This window comes from Lissotriton helveticus, chromosome 2_2 (genome assembly GCF_964261635.1).
Source record: "Lissotriton helveticus chromosome 2_2, aLisHel1.1, whole genome shotgun sequence".
Classification (NCBI taxonomy): Eukaryota; Metazoa; Chordata; class Amphibia; order Caudata; family Salamandridae; genus Lissotriton; species Lissotriton helveticus.
Window position 1 is genome coordinate 196,021,211 of NC_136060.1, and position 17,414 is coordinate 196,038,624.

At 44.5% G+C, this 17,414-nt stretch overlaps 1 protein-coding gene across 1 annotated transcript in view; it reads right to left on the bottom strand.

The window, feature by feature from the left end:
- Nucleotides 1-425: 425 nt before the first annotated feature.
- The window catches only part of NWD2 (NACHT and WD repeat domain containing 2), a 651,118-nt gene continuing 634,129 nt past the window's right edge, over nt 426-17,414 (bottom strand). Inside the window, exon 7 of the mRNA XM_078678358.1 lies at nt 426-6,088. Coding sequence (XP_078534484.1) covers nt 2,147-6,088 — 3,942 coding nt within the window. The 3' untranslated portion in view covers nt 426-2,146. The remainder of the gene's footprint in view (nt 6,089-17,414) is intronic.

Genomic DNA, 17,414 nt, shown 5'->3' on the forward strand with positions numbered 1-17,414 from the left:
TCTTGTTTCCTGAAGATGATGACATTTGAGTGATAAGGTCAAAACTCCGTTGACGTTCCCTTTGGCAATTCAAGCCGGCACAGTCACTGTATTATTGATCCTGTAATTTAGTGGGCAATTGGTTATTATTCATCTGCCATTGTGTATGTTTGTATACACTGTAATTTTGTTTTTTATATCTTGATTATGTTTAACTCCAAGAACATCATGTTACATGTTTGTACTATGTGAGATCTTTATGTGATTTGCAATAAGTTATTTTAACAAGAAGTTGCTTTGAAAAAAAAATACTTTGTCTGTGGGTGTGTTTCATTAAAGAAACAATGAACAAAGTGTTTTTTTCAGCATTAAATTTCAAGTATGCAGCTTTCAAATCAGTTTTCCTTATCAAATATTTCCATAACAGGGGTATGATGGTTGTAAGGTTTATTTATCCGTACAAACAATGCATACACAAGACTGTATATTGTTTGAAGACTGCAATAGTTTTCTAAATTTACCATCTTTATAACAAAATGTAACTAAATTCAACATTTATGAAAATATAAATCTCTGTGTGGGTATTCCTTCCCAACAATACAAAGTTTACATAAAAACATTCAATAGGATCTATTAGTTGCAGACAAGATAAGAAAATCATTCAGTTCACTTGATATACTATATTGTTGTTTCAACAAGACATTCACACACTACTGTATCCTAGCTTGGCATTCAATTGTTAAGGTTCTACCAATTTGTGGCACATAATTCTAAACTTCCATAAAAACATGTATCACATGAAAAATATAGGAAATCTTTTAAAGGACATGCCTATGTTGAAAAGGTTGTGGACAAATTTTTGTTAAAATTCAAAAGTATTTTTTGCGTTACGTTCACTAACATTGCATTACGAGTGATAATGCTAGTCAGAAAGTTGGTAACATTCCTCACACAGGAAGTATAAATAAAACACATATAATAAGTTTTAGAAGAATCAAATTGGAATTCAATAGAACCTTTGGATATCTGTAAGTTTTCACTGAAAAGTTGAGGAAAAATACAGGAATTCTGCTAGTCCCAGAGTGTTTGATATTCTGGTCTGTGTACAACACAGGAAAGTACAGGAGTAATACTAAGGCAAATGTCTTCAAACATGATGTGTCAAGAGGCTCTCTTTCAAGAAAGCCTCACATTTTCAGGGACTTTTAACATATCATGTTGCAGAATGACACAAGAGGTCAGCAATTGAACACAAACATCTAAGTGGACAAGTGTTTAACTGTTCATCTGCAAACGTTCTTTCTCTTAGAAAACACATTTGGTACATCCAATTCTCATTTGCACTGTGCAATGCACAGAAGTATGCAGCATTACTGAGGAGCTCAGCAAGTATGGTCTGGTAAGTGTTTGAGTATCTGCTATCAGTCAGAAACTAGAAACCTTTCCATGAAATTCGGCAACAAACAATAGTATTCTGTAGAAGACTTGCACTTGCTGTGCTCCTCTCCGGATCACTCTTCGTCTGTATTACACTGCCTCTTTTCACTTATTCTTCTTTAATGCTGCATTAGGTGGAAAGACTGCCGCATATTTGCCATTGTGCATCTTCCCCCAATATATCTCTGCATCTCTATTACACACAGCTACATAATGTTCACCCCCATTGCACACTACTTGGTGGCTCCACTTCCTGAAAGCAAACAGCTGAACTGAATAACTTCAGCATGGTTCACCTTTCTATTTTCATGTATAGAAGTTGCACCTTTGGTAACAAAAATAAAAATAAACAAATAGATACAATGTGTCACACTGCAGATGTAAAAAAAACTATTGCTAGAACGTATTAGGGCATTGTCCATCCATTATTAATCTCTGGCCCAAGCAGTGCTCAAAATGTGGAAGGAAATTCTGCTGTCCAGTCTTTGAAGAAACGTAACTGTGTGTGTGTGTGTGTTTTTGTTTGTCTGTGTGCATGCATGTTCGTGCATGTGTGTGCTTGCGGGCATGCATGTCTACTTGTGTGTGCAAACTTTTTTGTCATTACTATAGGAACAGCTTGAGATACCAGTGCATCACTCGTTGTAGTCCTTAGACACAGCAAGTTTCAACAGGGCACATATGTGGCAATTCAACATATCTACTCAAGATACATTATGGGAGGATGCCATCAGTTGTCAGCTGTAACAGCATGCCCTCTGCAGTCTATCGCAGAACACATTTTATCATAGCAATAGTTGTACTTTTTGGATGGTGTTGTGTCTGCTGCCTCTCCAGAATCAGATACAGTAATTGGGCTATCCCTAGCAAAGACTTCAGTGGACTCTCTCCAGAGGCAGTCTGCTGTTGTCTTATAACTGTAATGAGTACACTTTGGTCTTGCAAGTTGTGTTTTGTTGCTGAAAATTTGGCGGCTGTTTGAAGTAGCGATTTTAATTTTCAGTGCAGCATCGACCCTATCTACTACTGTGTAGATGCTAATGCTCCCATCATCAAAGCCAATGATGATGTTTAAATGTCTTTGTGAGAGGGCAAGATATGTGGGGGTTTTGTAAAGGGAACAAGCACCTATACTCTTACCATCAGCAAGCCTCATAACGATTAAACTAGAGACGACACCATCATCCTCCTCATCTTCCCCAGAGCAATAACAAATATACACCAGGTAACGCCCATCTGGAGAGAGTTTCTGTTGCCAGATGATTCCCGACGCATGAACCACACGAAGTTTGCCACTGTGCAGATCCAAGACATTGATATTTTCATCCCCACGAGCTAGAATTCCTAGTTTTCCATTGGGAGATATTAGGAAGTCCTCCAAATTTTTCAAGAAGTTACTTGGAAGCTGAACTCTTCTACAGACTGCTTCTTCTGCGAGGCTCCATATATTCACAGTCTCAGTAGATGTTATGAAAAGCACTAATTCAGGACAGTCAGGGATCAGTTTGAAGTTGACAATAGTTGTGCCATCATCACAACAAAATTTCTTGGTAATGCTTCCTGTCCAGAGACTTACAGCTAGTAATTTATTCTTTGTCATCCCCACTAAAAATGTATTCGCTGATGTTATTGAGGCATTCTGTAAGGCTGTTAAAATATTGCAAACTTTGTGCCCTGTGGCCAGTCTCCATACCCTTGATGCATTTTGCTCACAAAGTGAAACCACAAACTGATCATTATGGGTAATCAGCAGCTGGGATATTCTTTGCCCGTTTATGCGGAAGAGATTTTCTCCGGTTGCAGTGTGCCACACATACTGGCTACACTTGTCATCTGATGTCACCATTAATTCACCAGATGCTGTTAACACACAATTATCAACAACACCTTCATGCTTGAAGATACTGTCAATGTATCCTGTACTAAAGTTCCACTTATACACAGCATCAGACCCATCGAGTATATAAATGAAGTCTCCTCTCCCTGGCAGAACCACTCTTTGGATAGCTTTCCCAGTTTTATCGATGTTGGACATAGCGGTTATGATATCCACATCCCAAATAGAAAGGACACCACTGGTGGTTAAGGATAGCAGCATGTTGTGATGATTTGATTTTACCAATTTGATTATGTTTCCTGAGATTTCCTGTAAACTTGCCATACATTGCCCTGTGTCTCTCCTCCAGACAAAAACAGATGAGGTATTTTCCATGGAAGCAATTATACAGTCACAGTTCTTGGACAGCACTGCAGATATGAAGCGCTCATTGCGTCTTGCTCGAAACTTTTCAGCTACCTTCCACATGCTAGTGTCCAGAAGTTCTAAACTCAGTGCCTTGCAAATTAAAATTGCACTTTGGTCTTCGGAAAGCTCGATGCTGACAACTTCGCTCTCTTCCCTCCTGCAGTCAAAGTCCTCTGTTAGTTGAGGGTTTGTTATTTCATCAGTATTCCAAACTGAAAGGCTGCCCTCATTGTCCACCATGACAACTTCTTGGGCAATATCGAGTACAAGAAGGTATTTCACAAATCCACCTGAAAACTCTGATGTCACTGTTGAGAGCTTTTCTCCACTCCCTAAATTAAATATTGTGGTGGTGTTGAGGTATTGTCCACAAAAGGCATACAGTCCATCAGGAGAACATTGAACACATGTAACCTCATACCAACAGTGGAAGTGGTACAGAGGCCAGCCATAAAGGAGGTCTATGACAGTCACATCTTTGCTTGCCTCAAGCCAAGCCAGTGCATGGGTGCTTGAAAGAGTGAATCCATTTATTACAGTGCAGGTTGCGCCTACTGCACCATGTTTAGACCCCTTTATTTCTACTTCCGATAAAAGACATGAATTCAAGTTGTCGTATATCAAAAGTGTGTTATTTGTTGTGGAAACAACAAGATACTTTTCATCCATGGTGAGTTTCATACCTAAAATCACAGACTGAGCTGTTGTAATTTGCCTTAGCAGCTGGCGGGACTCAACATCCCAGGTGCTGATGGACCCATTCTCCAGTGCTGAGATGATAGTACTTGGGTTATATGTTGGAAGAACCTCGGTAATATGCAAATGGCTGGATGACAGAGAGAGACGTTCAGGGCTGTATGTTACATCCATAGAAGAGTGCAAAGGAACGATCGAACAGTACTTGGGGCCGTCCTTATCACATTCCAAAAGCAGTTGTCTAAATTTTGGTAGTGAACTGACAACTGGAAGGAGTCTTTGCTGCAGTTCTGCAGAGAGTGAACCTGGAGATTTCAGTATCTTGAACTTTATACTGCGAAGGGTGGTTGCCAGAAATTTTAACTCTTTCTCTTGTGAGTAGTGGTATGCCATGTCAATGTCAGAAAGTGCTTTTTCAAACTGACCTATTTTGATCATGGTATAAAGCCAGCTAAAGTTCATGGTAATGCCGTACAAAAGATCATCTGTTTTTCCACTTCTTGTCAGGTGATGTAAAAGTTCAGTCATTTTTCTGTGATTGACAAAAAAGATATCTGGCTCTAAAGGATTGCACTGGAAAACCCAAGGTTGATCAGGGGACTGTCTGTCAAAAGATGTTTGATCATTATATGGTGTGTCTGGATCATTGGTACTTCTGCTTTCATTGTCGATGAAGTCATTAAAATACTGGGGCTCGTTGTAAAATGATTTGTTTCTTCCACCTGACCAAACACCTAGGAAATATTCAGCCATAATACTATGCATCTCTTGTAAATCTAGGTCATTGCTCAGATACAGTTTCTGGGCAATAAGATGAAGATGCCTATTTGCCCAGACAAGAAGAGTCACGTTTCGTATTTGCCGTTCTATGAGATATCCTGTTAAATCCTCTTTGAGCGTTGCAATGATTAGATATGGTATTCTCAATGGATTACGTGGTTTGACACTTGACAGCAATTCATTCATAACACTATTGTCAAGGGCTAAAATGTCCTCCAGTTCGATTTCACTAAGACCTGTTTTTGCCATAGTAATATAACCAAGGGCCCTTGATACCAGCCGTGGCCCACACTTGTTTTCAAGTGATATAAATAATTGTTCAATGTTTTCATGGACAGTGATACAAAGTGAAGAATCATCAACATCCTTATGAGATCTCCAGGTCCTAACTTCCCTGAAGGTTAGATTCACAAACATAGGCAGAGTGCACTTGGAGAATGCTTCATTTACGTAAATTTGCTGTCCGGAAGTGACCTTCCTTTTAACACGTAGCAGCTGATGTTTGAGTATTTGACTGCACATCTTCCGGTCTCTTGGAATCAGCTCTATATAGTTATCATCTTCGTGTATAAGGCACCTTAGTTTTTGCAGGATCCCATGTTTGTTTGGCAGTGTAGACAAGATGATCCGTACCGTTCGAGGCAGATGACTTGGAAGCCACCAAAGTTTTCTAGCATCATCAGCCTCTGGAAGCTGCTCAAGGCTGTCAAATATCAGGACAAGTGGTCTGTGAAACGAAGACTCATTTAACAAGTTTATGAAAAGTTCTCGAAGTTCCAGGATCTTTTTAGGGAAGCACTGTACTAGGCAACGATAGCTAATCGACAATTGTTCACAGATGCTTTGAAGTAAATTCTTCAGGTCTGTACACAGGTCTGTTGATCCAATAAATCTCACAAGCACGACCGGGTCAGATTCAGGTCCCAATTCATCCTGAAGCCAGGAATACGCCTGTAATACAAAAGAGAAATATCATTTGTTGCATACTATGTGCGTTAAGATTACAAAGTTATACAGACCAATCAGTATCTATACTTTAGTTTAACTAAAGCTTTATATATATATAACAATGTACATTTAGAGTAGTGCAAAATAATCTGAGAATAAGACTATACTCTCATCTGCAGAAAAAAGTGATGATACAGTTTGTATTGTTCTGAACGTGGACAATGCTTTTCTACTCATTTGAGGTTGTCTTATGAACCCTTCAATATCCTGTATAAATATATGGTCTGCATATATTATATAGGGCCTATGTACTAAAGGTCGGGCAGCAATGCAGGTGATGTTTTTACACAGCCTACTTTGTAACGCAATCTTCATTATATACTGCAACTGATGTACACATCTGTTACATTTCAATATGACCACAGAGCAGGATTCTCAGTACCCTGCCCTAATAATATTAAAAATGGAGGATTCATTGTAAGATCCACTGAAAAGGCTACAAATGGAGAGATGGATGGGTGCAAGGGACAACAGACCTCCATCTCTGCATTTTTATTATGCCTCTTTTTAAAATTCCAGCCCATATACCTGAAAAGAACAGGGATACACTCAAAAATAAAAGAGGCATTCTGTAAGTGTAATCAGGAAATATGCAGCTGTCCCCAGGACAGCTGACTTCAGCCTTTAATGCTGATAGCCCACATTGAGAAAGTAGAATCTGTTTCTTTGGGATGGTTTTTACTTTGTGAATGAATACTTCTAGACATTTGGGGGCAGATTTACAAGCCCCTTGCGCCTCATTTACGCCGCTGTTGTGTCACTTTTGTGACGCAGCGGCGGCGCAAATCCTGCTCCATGGTGCAGGGATACTTACAAAGTGACGCATCTGGTAGATGCGTCACGTTGTTATGCCTTGCTCCACATTGGCGTTCCTGTGCAAGGGGGGGCGTTCCGGCGCAGGAACGCCTCCTAAAAGTGGCTGAGTGAAATCTACAAGATTTCACTCAGTCACTTTTAGGCCCATGCTGCGTCAAAACCCTGCGCCTGCCTGAAGCAGGCGTAAGGATTGACGCAGCATTAACTAGATAGGGCCCCCAGAGCATTGTTTTTGCCCCATGGTGCTCCGCATTGTAAATGTGGCGCATCCATAATGGCGGAGCTGTGGCGCACAATAACCGGCGCATCCCTGCTGATTTGCAGGGATGCGCCAGTTATTGTAAATATGCCCCTTGGTTGTTAGTTGATTGGGGTTTGAGCTCTGGACAAGCAGCACCACAAATCTAGTCAGAGTAAGAGGAGGCAACACCTAAATTAATCCGTGCTCACCCTCTAGTAGCTTGGTACAGAGCAATCAGGCTAAACTTAGAGGCACTGTGTAAAGTATTTGTGCAATACTTCAACCAGTAAAATTGTGAAAACACCATTCACAAAGATCCATACCAGGTTTATATAAACAGTGTAGATTTTATTCAATAAAACAAGTGACAAAAAGACCAAAATCTAATTAGTAGAACTGGAGATATTGAATTTTAAAGTTCATAGTGAAAAACAGCTCAAAAAGAAAAAAAAAGCTATTGAAGGATACCTGGTAATGCTGGACCAGGAAAAAGTCACAATGTCCGACGACCACAATGGAGTGCGGGCCAGCTACAAGGACCCAGTTAAGCCCACTGTACAAAGTACCTTTAATCCTGGTTGCGGAGCTTTGTGTTGATTTGCTTTGAAGATTCATCAAGCAGCAGAGGCGATGCATCAGTTCAGAGATGCAGCAAGACAGTGGTGTGAGTTGACATCAAGGATCCTGTCAACGGGTCTTGTGATGTGAAGTCTGATGTTGAGGACACAGGGCACAATTGAGGTGATGAGTTATAACAAATATAAATGTCCAGTATTTGTAAAGTGCGAAAAATTACCCAAAGGTGTCAAGGTGCTGGGGGGCCTTGGGAAGATTAAGCGAACTATTGATCAGAGTCACATGGTGCTGGGCTGATCTGCCACTGGCACCGGGGATTGAACCGTGAGCCCCCGGGTTTTGACGTCAGTTGCCCTGGCGGCTGCGCCACACCTCTTCCACTTGGTTCCGATGAGCAGTGATTCTGCGACACGGAATTTCTGCGTCGACGAGGCTGCAATGGACGAAGGATGCAGGGAGCATGCCCTGCAAAAAGCGCATTGCAGCAGCGGTTCCAAAGGCGATGCTTCAGTCTCAAGATGTGAGAGGCTGCGGTGATGCAAGTCTATATCGACGAGCCCAATGCACACAATAGTGGTGATGCATTGGTTCTGCTTGGGGATGCATTGCTCAGCAGAGAATATGAGTCAGTTACGCTGGTAAACACCTTAGGCCCACTTAAAAGGGTCCAGGACTATATTGGCACCACTTGGCAGGGTAGACTCACAGATGGCAGAGTCCAAGTGCAGGTGTTGGAGGCCTGTTATGTCCCTGAGGCTTCAGATCAGGCGGCCAGGCAACTAGCCCTTGGAGTCACTCTCAAGTGCACTTGGACTCTGCCATCTGTGAGTCTACCCTGCCAAGTGGTGCCAATATAGTCCTGGACCCTTGTAAGTGGGCCTAAGGTGTTTACCAGTGTAACGGATTCATATTCTCTGCTTAGCAATGCATCCCCAAGCAGAACCAATGCATCACCACTATTGTGTGCATGGGGCTCGTCGATATAGACTTGCATCACCGCAGCATCTCACATCATGAGACTGAAGCATCGCCTTGGAACCACTGCTGCAATGTTCTTTTTGCAGGGCATGCTCCCTGCATCCTTCGTCTATGGCAGCCTCGTCGACGCAGAAACTCCGTGTCGCAGTATCACTCTCAAGTGAGTCATGTCATGTCCTTCTCACCCAGGCAGGGGGGTAGCATGCTAGCAGGCCAGTACAGCAAAGCAGGAGTTCAGTCGTGTACTGAAGTGGTGGTGTCTGAGGACAAGTAAGTATACCCAGTGGTGCCTTTGAAATGGCAGTGACTTCAAAGACATGCCTTTGAAGTGCTCAGAGACCCTTACTTCCTGCCCTTCCTCCAGACTCACCACAGAGGGGTATGCAGCCCTTTGTGTTTAGACAAGACAGAGCCTATTCAAGTGTAAGTGAGGCTGTTCACAGTTCCTCCCTCGATCCTGCCAGAGATTGCCCATTGACATACACCTAAGCTCCCGTTGTGTGTGGTGTCTACGAGGAACACACAAGACCAACTGCCAACTACACCTAGTCATATGACTAGAAACAGGCTACAGGCAATGAATGGCTAAAGCAGACCTTTTCAGAATGGCAATTTAAAATCCGACTTCGCCATAAGTTTGGATTTTAAGTTGTGATTCCAGAGACACTAAACGAGAACCCATTATAGCTTACAATTTGAAAATTACACTTAAAAAATGTAATAAGGTAATCCTAACATTATCGTATGGGAGATATAGGCCTTGCCATAGAGAAAAACGTTTTGATTTTTTTAATACCAGCATATGTAAAACTTAAAATAACGTTGTGCTTTTTAAAAACATTGCACCCTGCCTTTTGAGCTGACCAGGGCATACCCTTGGGGTGACTTATATGTATTAAAAGGGAAAGTTTGGGCCTGGCACGAGGTTTATTTTACCAGGTCGAAAAGGCAGTTCAACTGCACACACACAGGCTCTGCAATGAAAGGTCTGATTGCTGGTAAGAGGGCTACTTAAGTGAGTGGCACAATGAGCGCGGCAGGCACATTGTTAACATTTAAACCACAGGCCCTTGGCACATATAGTGCACTTTACTAAGGACTTACAAGTAAATTAAATATGCCAATTGGGGATGAACCAATATTATCATGTTTTGCAGACAGAGCACATGCACTTTAGCACTGGTTAGAAGTCCTAAGGGCAATGAAAATTTTAATATTGAGAACGTTGATATAAATATGAATATCAATACATTCATTTATAAAAACGAAAGTGCTCTTTATTTATGAGTTTGCCCATTATGAACTCCACGTCAGCCATGAATCAGAAACACTAGTTAGGCAGGCTCTGAGACCCAGGCTTGAGGCCACTGATTGATAAGTCAAGGGTGGGGTGGGGTGGCACATAGCAGAAAAACACACGAATGGGAAATCCCAAATCAATCCCATGGACAGTGATACCGCAGTGGTCCAGGGAGATTGGTCCCAGTAAAGAACTCTTGTCTGGAGGGGTATGTATGCTCCCAAGACCCCATAAAGTCAGATGCCACATAAAGTTAGGAACACATAGCCAATCAGGACACAACACACCCAGTACACACAGTGATCATGTGCCCCCCATGCTGGACAGGCTGATATTATCCACTGGCCGCATTATGTCCACGCAAGGTCGAGGTCCACCTGGATTCTCCATCAAATAAATCAGTTTATGCCTCCAAAACAGCAGTTCACATTCTTTACCAAAAAAGGTTCGCCAGAACTGTTTATTACATTCAATGAATTTTATACAAACCCATGTCAGATCTATCGTAAGTTGAGACAGTCCTCAGATCCAATGCCTATTTTTCCAAACGCCTCTTGTCTCTTGTTTTCCTCAAGTATTTCATGTTAAAGCAATAAACATACATTCAGCATAAAGTAGAAGGAGGAAGGCAAAATGTTTGGGGGTGATCTCACAAAAGGGGCCATTTTCCAACACAACCCCTTCCAGCTTTAAGGATGGGTAGACTAATCAATACCTTGATGGAATTCCCTGCTTAGTTGATAAAACGTGGACAATGGCCCTCTACTGCAGAGGAACTTGTCAGTTCTTTGCCCCTCTGAACTCAGTTTGATCCCTAAGATATACTCTCCTGAGCCACTGAACTGACCCAAGGAGAACCCTACTCCTCATGTATGGACCCCATCTGTGCAGCACCTAACCTGAACTTGCTCACAGATGCATCCCAGTAGGCTGACAGTACCACAATGGCCAACAAAAGTGATGTGGACCATTCCACTGCTTGGATTATATTTTGTCCCCAATCTAACGAAAGCTCTATCCATAAGGAAAATAACTAAGGGGGAGAGGATGTGGCCTTACAGCCAGAGCTGGTGACTTTAGAGCTGGATAACCAGGTTCGAGCCTCAGAGTTGTCTCAGCATCCTGTGATTCTGGGCACATCACTTAACCTCCCCACACCATTTATGGGATTCCATGGCCATAGGGTGGAAGAAGTCACCCTCGTGGTCCTGAGTCACCATAAACACCTGGCCGGTGTACTGTCTGGGGTCACTAGCCTTTCCACTACCATAGTCTGGCTAACACTGGTGTCCCTCAGAGCAGTGACTGGGACCCCATTCTTTTCCACCTGGTGGAAGAGACAACTCACACCCTCAGGGATTTCAGCTAAATGAAATGAAATGAAATGAAATGAAAAAGAAATTTCTAGAGCGCACTGCGGCCAAGCGGCTTCCTGGCGCTAAGGAACACATCGGTATCTGCCAAGGGCCCCAGGGGGTTTAGTCAGGGAAAGCCTGGAGAAAGAAGAAAGTTTTGAGGGCTTTACGAAAGTGTGAGAAGATGGGAATGGAGCGAATGGAAAGAGGGAGATTGTTCCAGATCTGGGGGGCCCGCACCGAGAAACGGGTGCCCCCAGTGCGGGACTTGCGGAAGCGGGGGACGTGGAGAAGAGAGAGGGAGGAAGAACGGAGAGAGCGACTGGGGGCATAAGAGGAAATTAAGGAGTTGATAAAGAGAGGGGCAGAACGGGCATGCGCCCGGAAGGCCAAGCAAGCAAGTTTAAACTGGGACCTGAAATGAACGGGGAGCCAGTGAAGGGTTTTGAGGGCAGGAGTGATATGGGAAAACTTGGGAAGGCGGAGGACGAGACGGGCCGCCTGGTTCTGGATGGCCTGGAGACGGCGAGCTTCGTAGGCAGGAATGCCTACGTACAAGCCGTTTCCATAATCCAGGCGGGATGTGATGAGGGCAGAAATAATGATTTTAAGGGCGTCAACAGAAAAAAAACGGGAAATTTTACGAATGAGGCGGAGGGAATGGAAACAGGAGGAGACAACGGAACTGATATGAGCATGCATAGATAGATCATTGCTGATCTTGATGCCCAAAGTCCGGACAGAGGGGACTGGGGAGGGGGGAGGACCAAAAGAAAGGGGCCAGTGAACTGAGGACCAGGGATTAGAGGGGCCACCGGTGAGGACGAGCTCTGTCTTGTCGGGATTGAGCTTCAAATGATTGAAGCTCATCCACTGGGAGATGAAGACAAGAGTGGAGCTGAACTTAGAAAGGGAGTCAGTAGAAGAGGAGAGATCGAAAACGAGCTGGAGGTCATCTGCGTAGTTATACACCGAGACCCCCAGCTCGAGAAGGGAAGAGACAAGGGGACGGATATAGAGATTAAAAAGGAGGGGAGAGAGAGAAGAGCCTTGGGGAACCCCACAAGTGACCGGGAGGGGGGGGTGCAGAAAAATCAGAGAGGTGAACTGCCTGTGATCTGCCCTGAAGAAAGGACGCGATCCAGGAGAGGGCAGTGCCCTGGATGCCCGCTGCGCTGACCCGGTCGAGATGAATGGCATGATCGATCGTATCAAACGCAGCGGACAAGTCCAAAAGGACTAAGGCCTGGGGGAGGTTGCTATCGGCCTTCCCTTTCAGTTCATCCAGGACCGCAAGGACCACACCCTCAGTAGAGTGGCCCGGACGAAAGCCAGCTTGGTGAGAGGCCAGGATGTTGTTCTCCTCAATGTAGGTAGAGAGGCAGGATGTCACGTAGCTCTCAAGAATCTTCCCTAAATAGGGAAGAAGAGAGATCGGCCTAAAGTTCGATGGAAGGGAGGGATCCAGGCCGGCTTTCTTCAGGATAGGAAGAACAATGGCAGATTTAAAGAAAGAAGGGACAGATCCCAGAGCCAGGGAAGAATTGAGAAGGGTCAGGGGAGGGGTGGGACAGCCAGTGTATAGAGTTCTGAGGATCCGTGCAGGTGCACAATCCGCAGGAGAGCCAGACTTGACCTTGACAAGAAGGTCAAGAAAGAGGTCAGGGGAAAGGGGTTCAAAGTGATCCAGAGCAGAAGGAAGAGAGTAAAAAAGATCCGGCAAGTCAGGTTGGGGCACGATCGGAATGTTGGCCTTGATGGTAATTATTTTATTGATGAAGTAGTCATTCAAAGAATGACAAAGAGATTGAGAAGGAGCAGGGGAAAGGCATGCTCGGTCAGAGGTGGCAAGGCTACGAACCAGTGAGAATATCTCACGCGATTTATTGGCCGAGAAGGCTACGCGCTCTGAAAAATATTTAGATTTGGCCGCTAAGATGGCCATTTTATAGTTATTAAGGAGGGCTTTGTAATTAAGGCGGAGGGTAGGACAGTAGTTACGGCGCCAACGACGCTCAGACCGCCTAAGCTCTAATTTCAGGGATCTGAGGTCGTTGGAGAACCACTTGTGGGCGTCATGAGTGCGGGCTGATCTGATCTTTTTAAGTGGAGCAGCCCGGTCACAAGCCGAGGAAAGCCAGATGTTAATGGCATCCACCTGATTTTCCAAAGAGAGGTCGGTCAGGATAGGAGCCGATGAAGACAGAGAGGAAGAAAGAGCATTAAGATCAGTCTTGTTCCAGCTCCGAGCCCAGATGTTTTTGGGCAGAAGGGCTTTCTCGGTTTGACCTAGGTGGATGGAAAAGGAGATCGAGAAATGATCTGACCAGACACAAGGGGAAATAGAGGTGGCCGAGAGATTACAACGTAAGGACCAGATCTGGTCCAAGATGTGACCGTGGGTGTGGGTAGGGACCAGGACGTGGGGTAAGAAATTAAGACAGCGAAGGGTGGCAGAGAAATCTTTAGAGGAGGAGTCCTCCCTCGGATCACCCGGCCAAAAATTGAAGTCCCCGAGCAGGAGAAGCGAGGAGTTATTTACAGACAAAGTGGCCAAGAGATCCTGCAGGGTGGACACGAATGATGGCATATTATGAGGGGGGCGATACATGAGAATCACCGTAAGGGGTACCGGGAGGTTGAGAGAGCGGGCCACCAGAAAATCAACACCAGAGAGGGAAGGATGCGGGAGAAGCTGGAATTGCAGAGGGCGGCGAACAGGAGATCATGGCATGTTCTATGACCTGCCCCATGGGACTACTAACCCCTAGAGCCATAATGGTCACCCTATAGCAGTCCCAGTGGTGTGTTGGTACTTTGGACAAACAGAACCCCCCTACTTGTGTCCTAACTGGAAGCACTCAAAGCAGCTGGGTTGGAAATGGGATACTCTAGGCTACCGCTTACTGAAAACACCCCATGTTTCTAAGATGGGGTAAGAGGGCCCTTTGTCCACCCTTACTCTGTTACTTGTCTGGGTAATTTCTAACCTCCACTCACTCTGCTGGATGGAACCTGAACCCCTCTTCTTGGGGTCGCTACCAAGTACCATCTAGGAAACCATGGTGGTAGCCTAGAGGTCTACCTACTCAGCAAGCTTCCACGGGGTCTGTCAGCTTACTGTCAAATAGGTGCTAGTGCAGCTTTGCAAAACAAAACCTGAGCATATGCTCTCTCATAATTAGATTGTACAACCCATTACATAAACATTTACTTTGCAGCCCATACCCAACCATTCAGTGCCTTGCTGTAGTAACCCACAAAGTATACCCGGGACTGGTTGGAGAGCTTCTGTCTGTCCCTGAACCTTTAGCAGTACTTCTCAGGGGTCAGCCCACACTTTGCAATCAAAATAGCTTTCTTTGGCGTCCCCAACCTTTTAGAAGTGTGCCCTGTTCCACAGTAGGCATGTTCTTACACAGAAAACCCTCCCCAATGCTCTTCTGGGAAATTGTGTACCCTCAGGGTTACCTCGTAGGCAGAAAATCATTTGTCTAGGTCATCTTCCACCACATATATAGGTGCCAGATCCCTTGGTGTACAAACTCTTTTGTCTCCCTTAGACACTGCGGGGATGCTGTCCCCATCACTATTGGAATCTGCCTGTCTGGCTTTGCTGTCCACCTCTTTTAGACTCAGTTCATGAGCCAGCAAGACATTCTTTTCCTCTATGGCTCTCTCTGCCTTTGCTTTTTTTGCCTCCAAGGGCTGGTTTCTTTTCCTCCGCCTCCATGGCCAGTTTATTTTCTTCCATCTGCAGTTTGAATTCCATCTCTGCCCTCCTCTCCAGCAGTTCATCTGGGGGCAAGTTTTGGGAAGATCCACTACTCCCTGCCTTGAAAGGGGTCTCCACTTCAGGGGTTATCTCGTTACCTTACACTGTAGGTGGTTTCTCAGAAGGGTCCTCCTCAGGCCCCCATCTCATCATCTTCACCTGTTTTTTCAATCAGTGTGAGGTGTGCTTCTGCCCAGGCCCTCAAAGCCTTTTGCAATTGCATCTTCCTGTTGGTGCACTTAGCAGAAAGCCCCCTCTCCTTGCAGAATTCCTTGAGCTTGGCCACTCTGTAGACGTCCATGTTGGCCAGCTAAAACTTCATCCTAGCAGGGGTAGTTTCGGGTCCAGCAGAGAGAAGCACAATTTTTGGAGAACAATCTGCCAATCAGGAAGAATTTTTAATTCAAATTGGTCTTGGATATGGGATGGTATTTTACACCAAATCACTTTATGGCACGGCAGAAACACAAATCCTTATCTAACTGCTGAACACCAATGTTAGAAATTGGATAGTTGGCTTACTGGGGTATAAGCCCTGGTCAAGCAGCAACCGCAGTCCTAGTCAGGGTAAAGGCCAGGAAAACCCTAAATTAACCTGTGTTTACACCCTGGTTGCTTGGTGGCAGCGTGTAAAGTATTTGTGCAACACTTCAAACGTTAAAATAGTGTAAATTCCACATAAAAAGAGATGCAACGCTCAGGAAAAGAAATGCATCAGTTCTGCTGGAAAGCAGATTAGGCCAATTGAGACACACCTAAGCTCCCTTTGTGTGTGACTGCTTAAGAGGAATACATAAATCCCAACTGCCAACTACAAGCAGTCTTGTGATCAGAGACAGGCTACAGGCACCAAATGGCTAAAGCAAGAAAATGCCACATTTTTAGAAGTTTAAACAGGCAAGAAATGCAAAACTGAACAAATCCTTTTCAATTTTACTTCATTTGTGACTGCTTTAATCAATAATAATGGTCACCGTTTATTTCTTTATTTTTAGGTATATATATATATATAAATATAATTCGACCAGATGCAAGATGCTGAGAGCAGCTCATGCAGGAATAACGTTTGGATGGCGGTTCTGCTGTAAACTCTGGAGGGCATAGACATGGTGTAATGTCTGGCAAACTGACTAAAGTCGCACCTCCAGGGCCCTCTACCTTCCATACTGTGGAAAGTACAGGTGTGCTTGACCTACATAACCTGGGGCTATGCCCTGACGTACATTAGCACACATCGGCAAATACCACACCAGAGGAACGTTGTTAGAGGAGATGAGAAAAGCTGGCCTTTTACTCCATAATAGCAAAGTCCTGGCCTATACACCACACCGTAATAATTCAAACTCAATGCTTAAACTTCCTGGCAATAAAGAGCAAACTTTGAGGCATGGCACCAGTCCATTCTCTTGTTCCCGACAAAACCAGAAGTGCAAGTAGACAGTAGGAGGTTTTTGGATAAAAGTAGGGACACATGGGGGCAGGCAGAGCAATATGGGGATGGTCATACTGGAAATGTTGATGAGTGGACAATTGCAAGCAAGTGGCACTAATAGCGAAAGCCTGGTTGCTGGGGAAGTAGCAGACTACTACACAAAGAAATAAAAGCAGGAAAAGTACCTGTCTTATCAATGACAAGTGCATCCAAACATACACGACATAGGGTTGGACTCTGGCTCGGAAATTTCTGCGCCTGAATCAGGCCAGTGAAGATGAACTGATGAATTTCATGCCTAGGACAGCTAATAATGTGGTATGAGAAGTGTGGCCTCGCTTCTTCTAGGAACGTGACAGGTAATGCCTTGCAATTGGTGGATTTAATTTAATTTTATTTAATTGCGGGTTTATATAGCGCTAGGAATCGACTCCCGGAGGAGTATCTCCACGCTTCGACCGCTGGGGAACCCGTCCTGGCTCACCCTGAGAGATGGTCCCTGATGGGTATCTCTAAGGTGCGACCAAGCATCCCCGGCGGTCTGGGGGGGCCGTTGTGAAAATGAGGCAAGCTGATGCCCAGAGTTGCCGAGTGTGGTTTCTGACTAGAGTAGGCACCGAGGCGAGAATTATCGAGTCCGCTGACCCTGGTCCACGACCCTGCCGCGTCGGGAATCGAACCCTGGTCCCGGGCCGTTCTCTGCTTACGGGTCTGCCGCCTCTAACCAGTGAGCCACACTTCTCCACCTACATGTGTGACATATGTCAAGTGTAAAGAACAGAGTGCTGAATTGTAT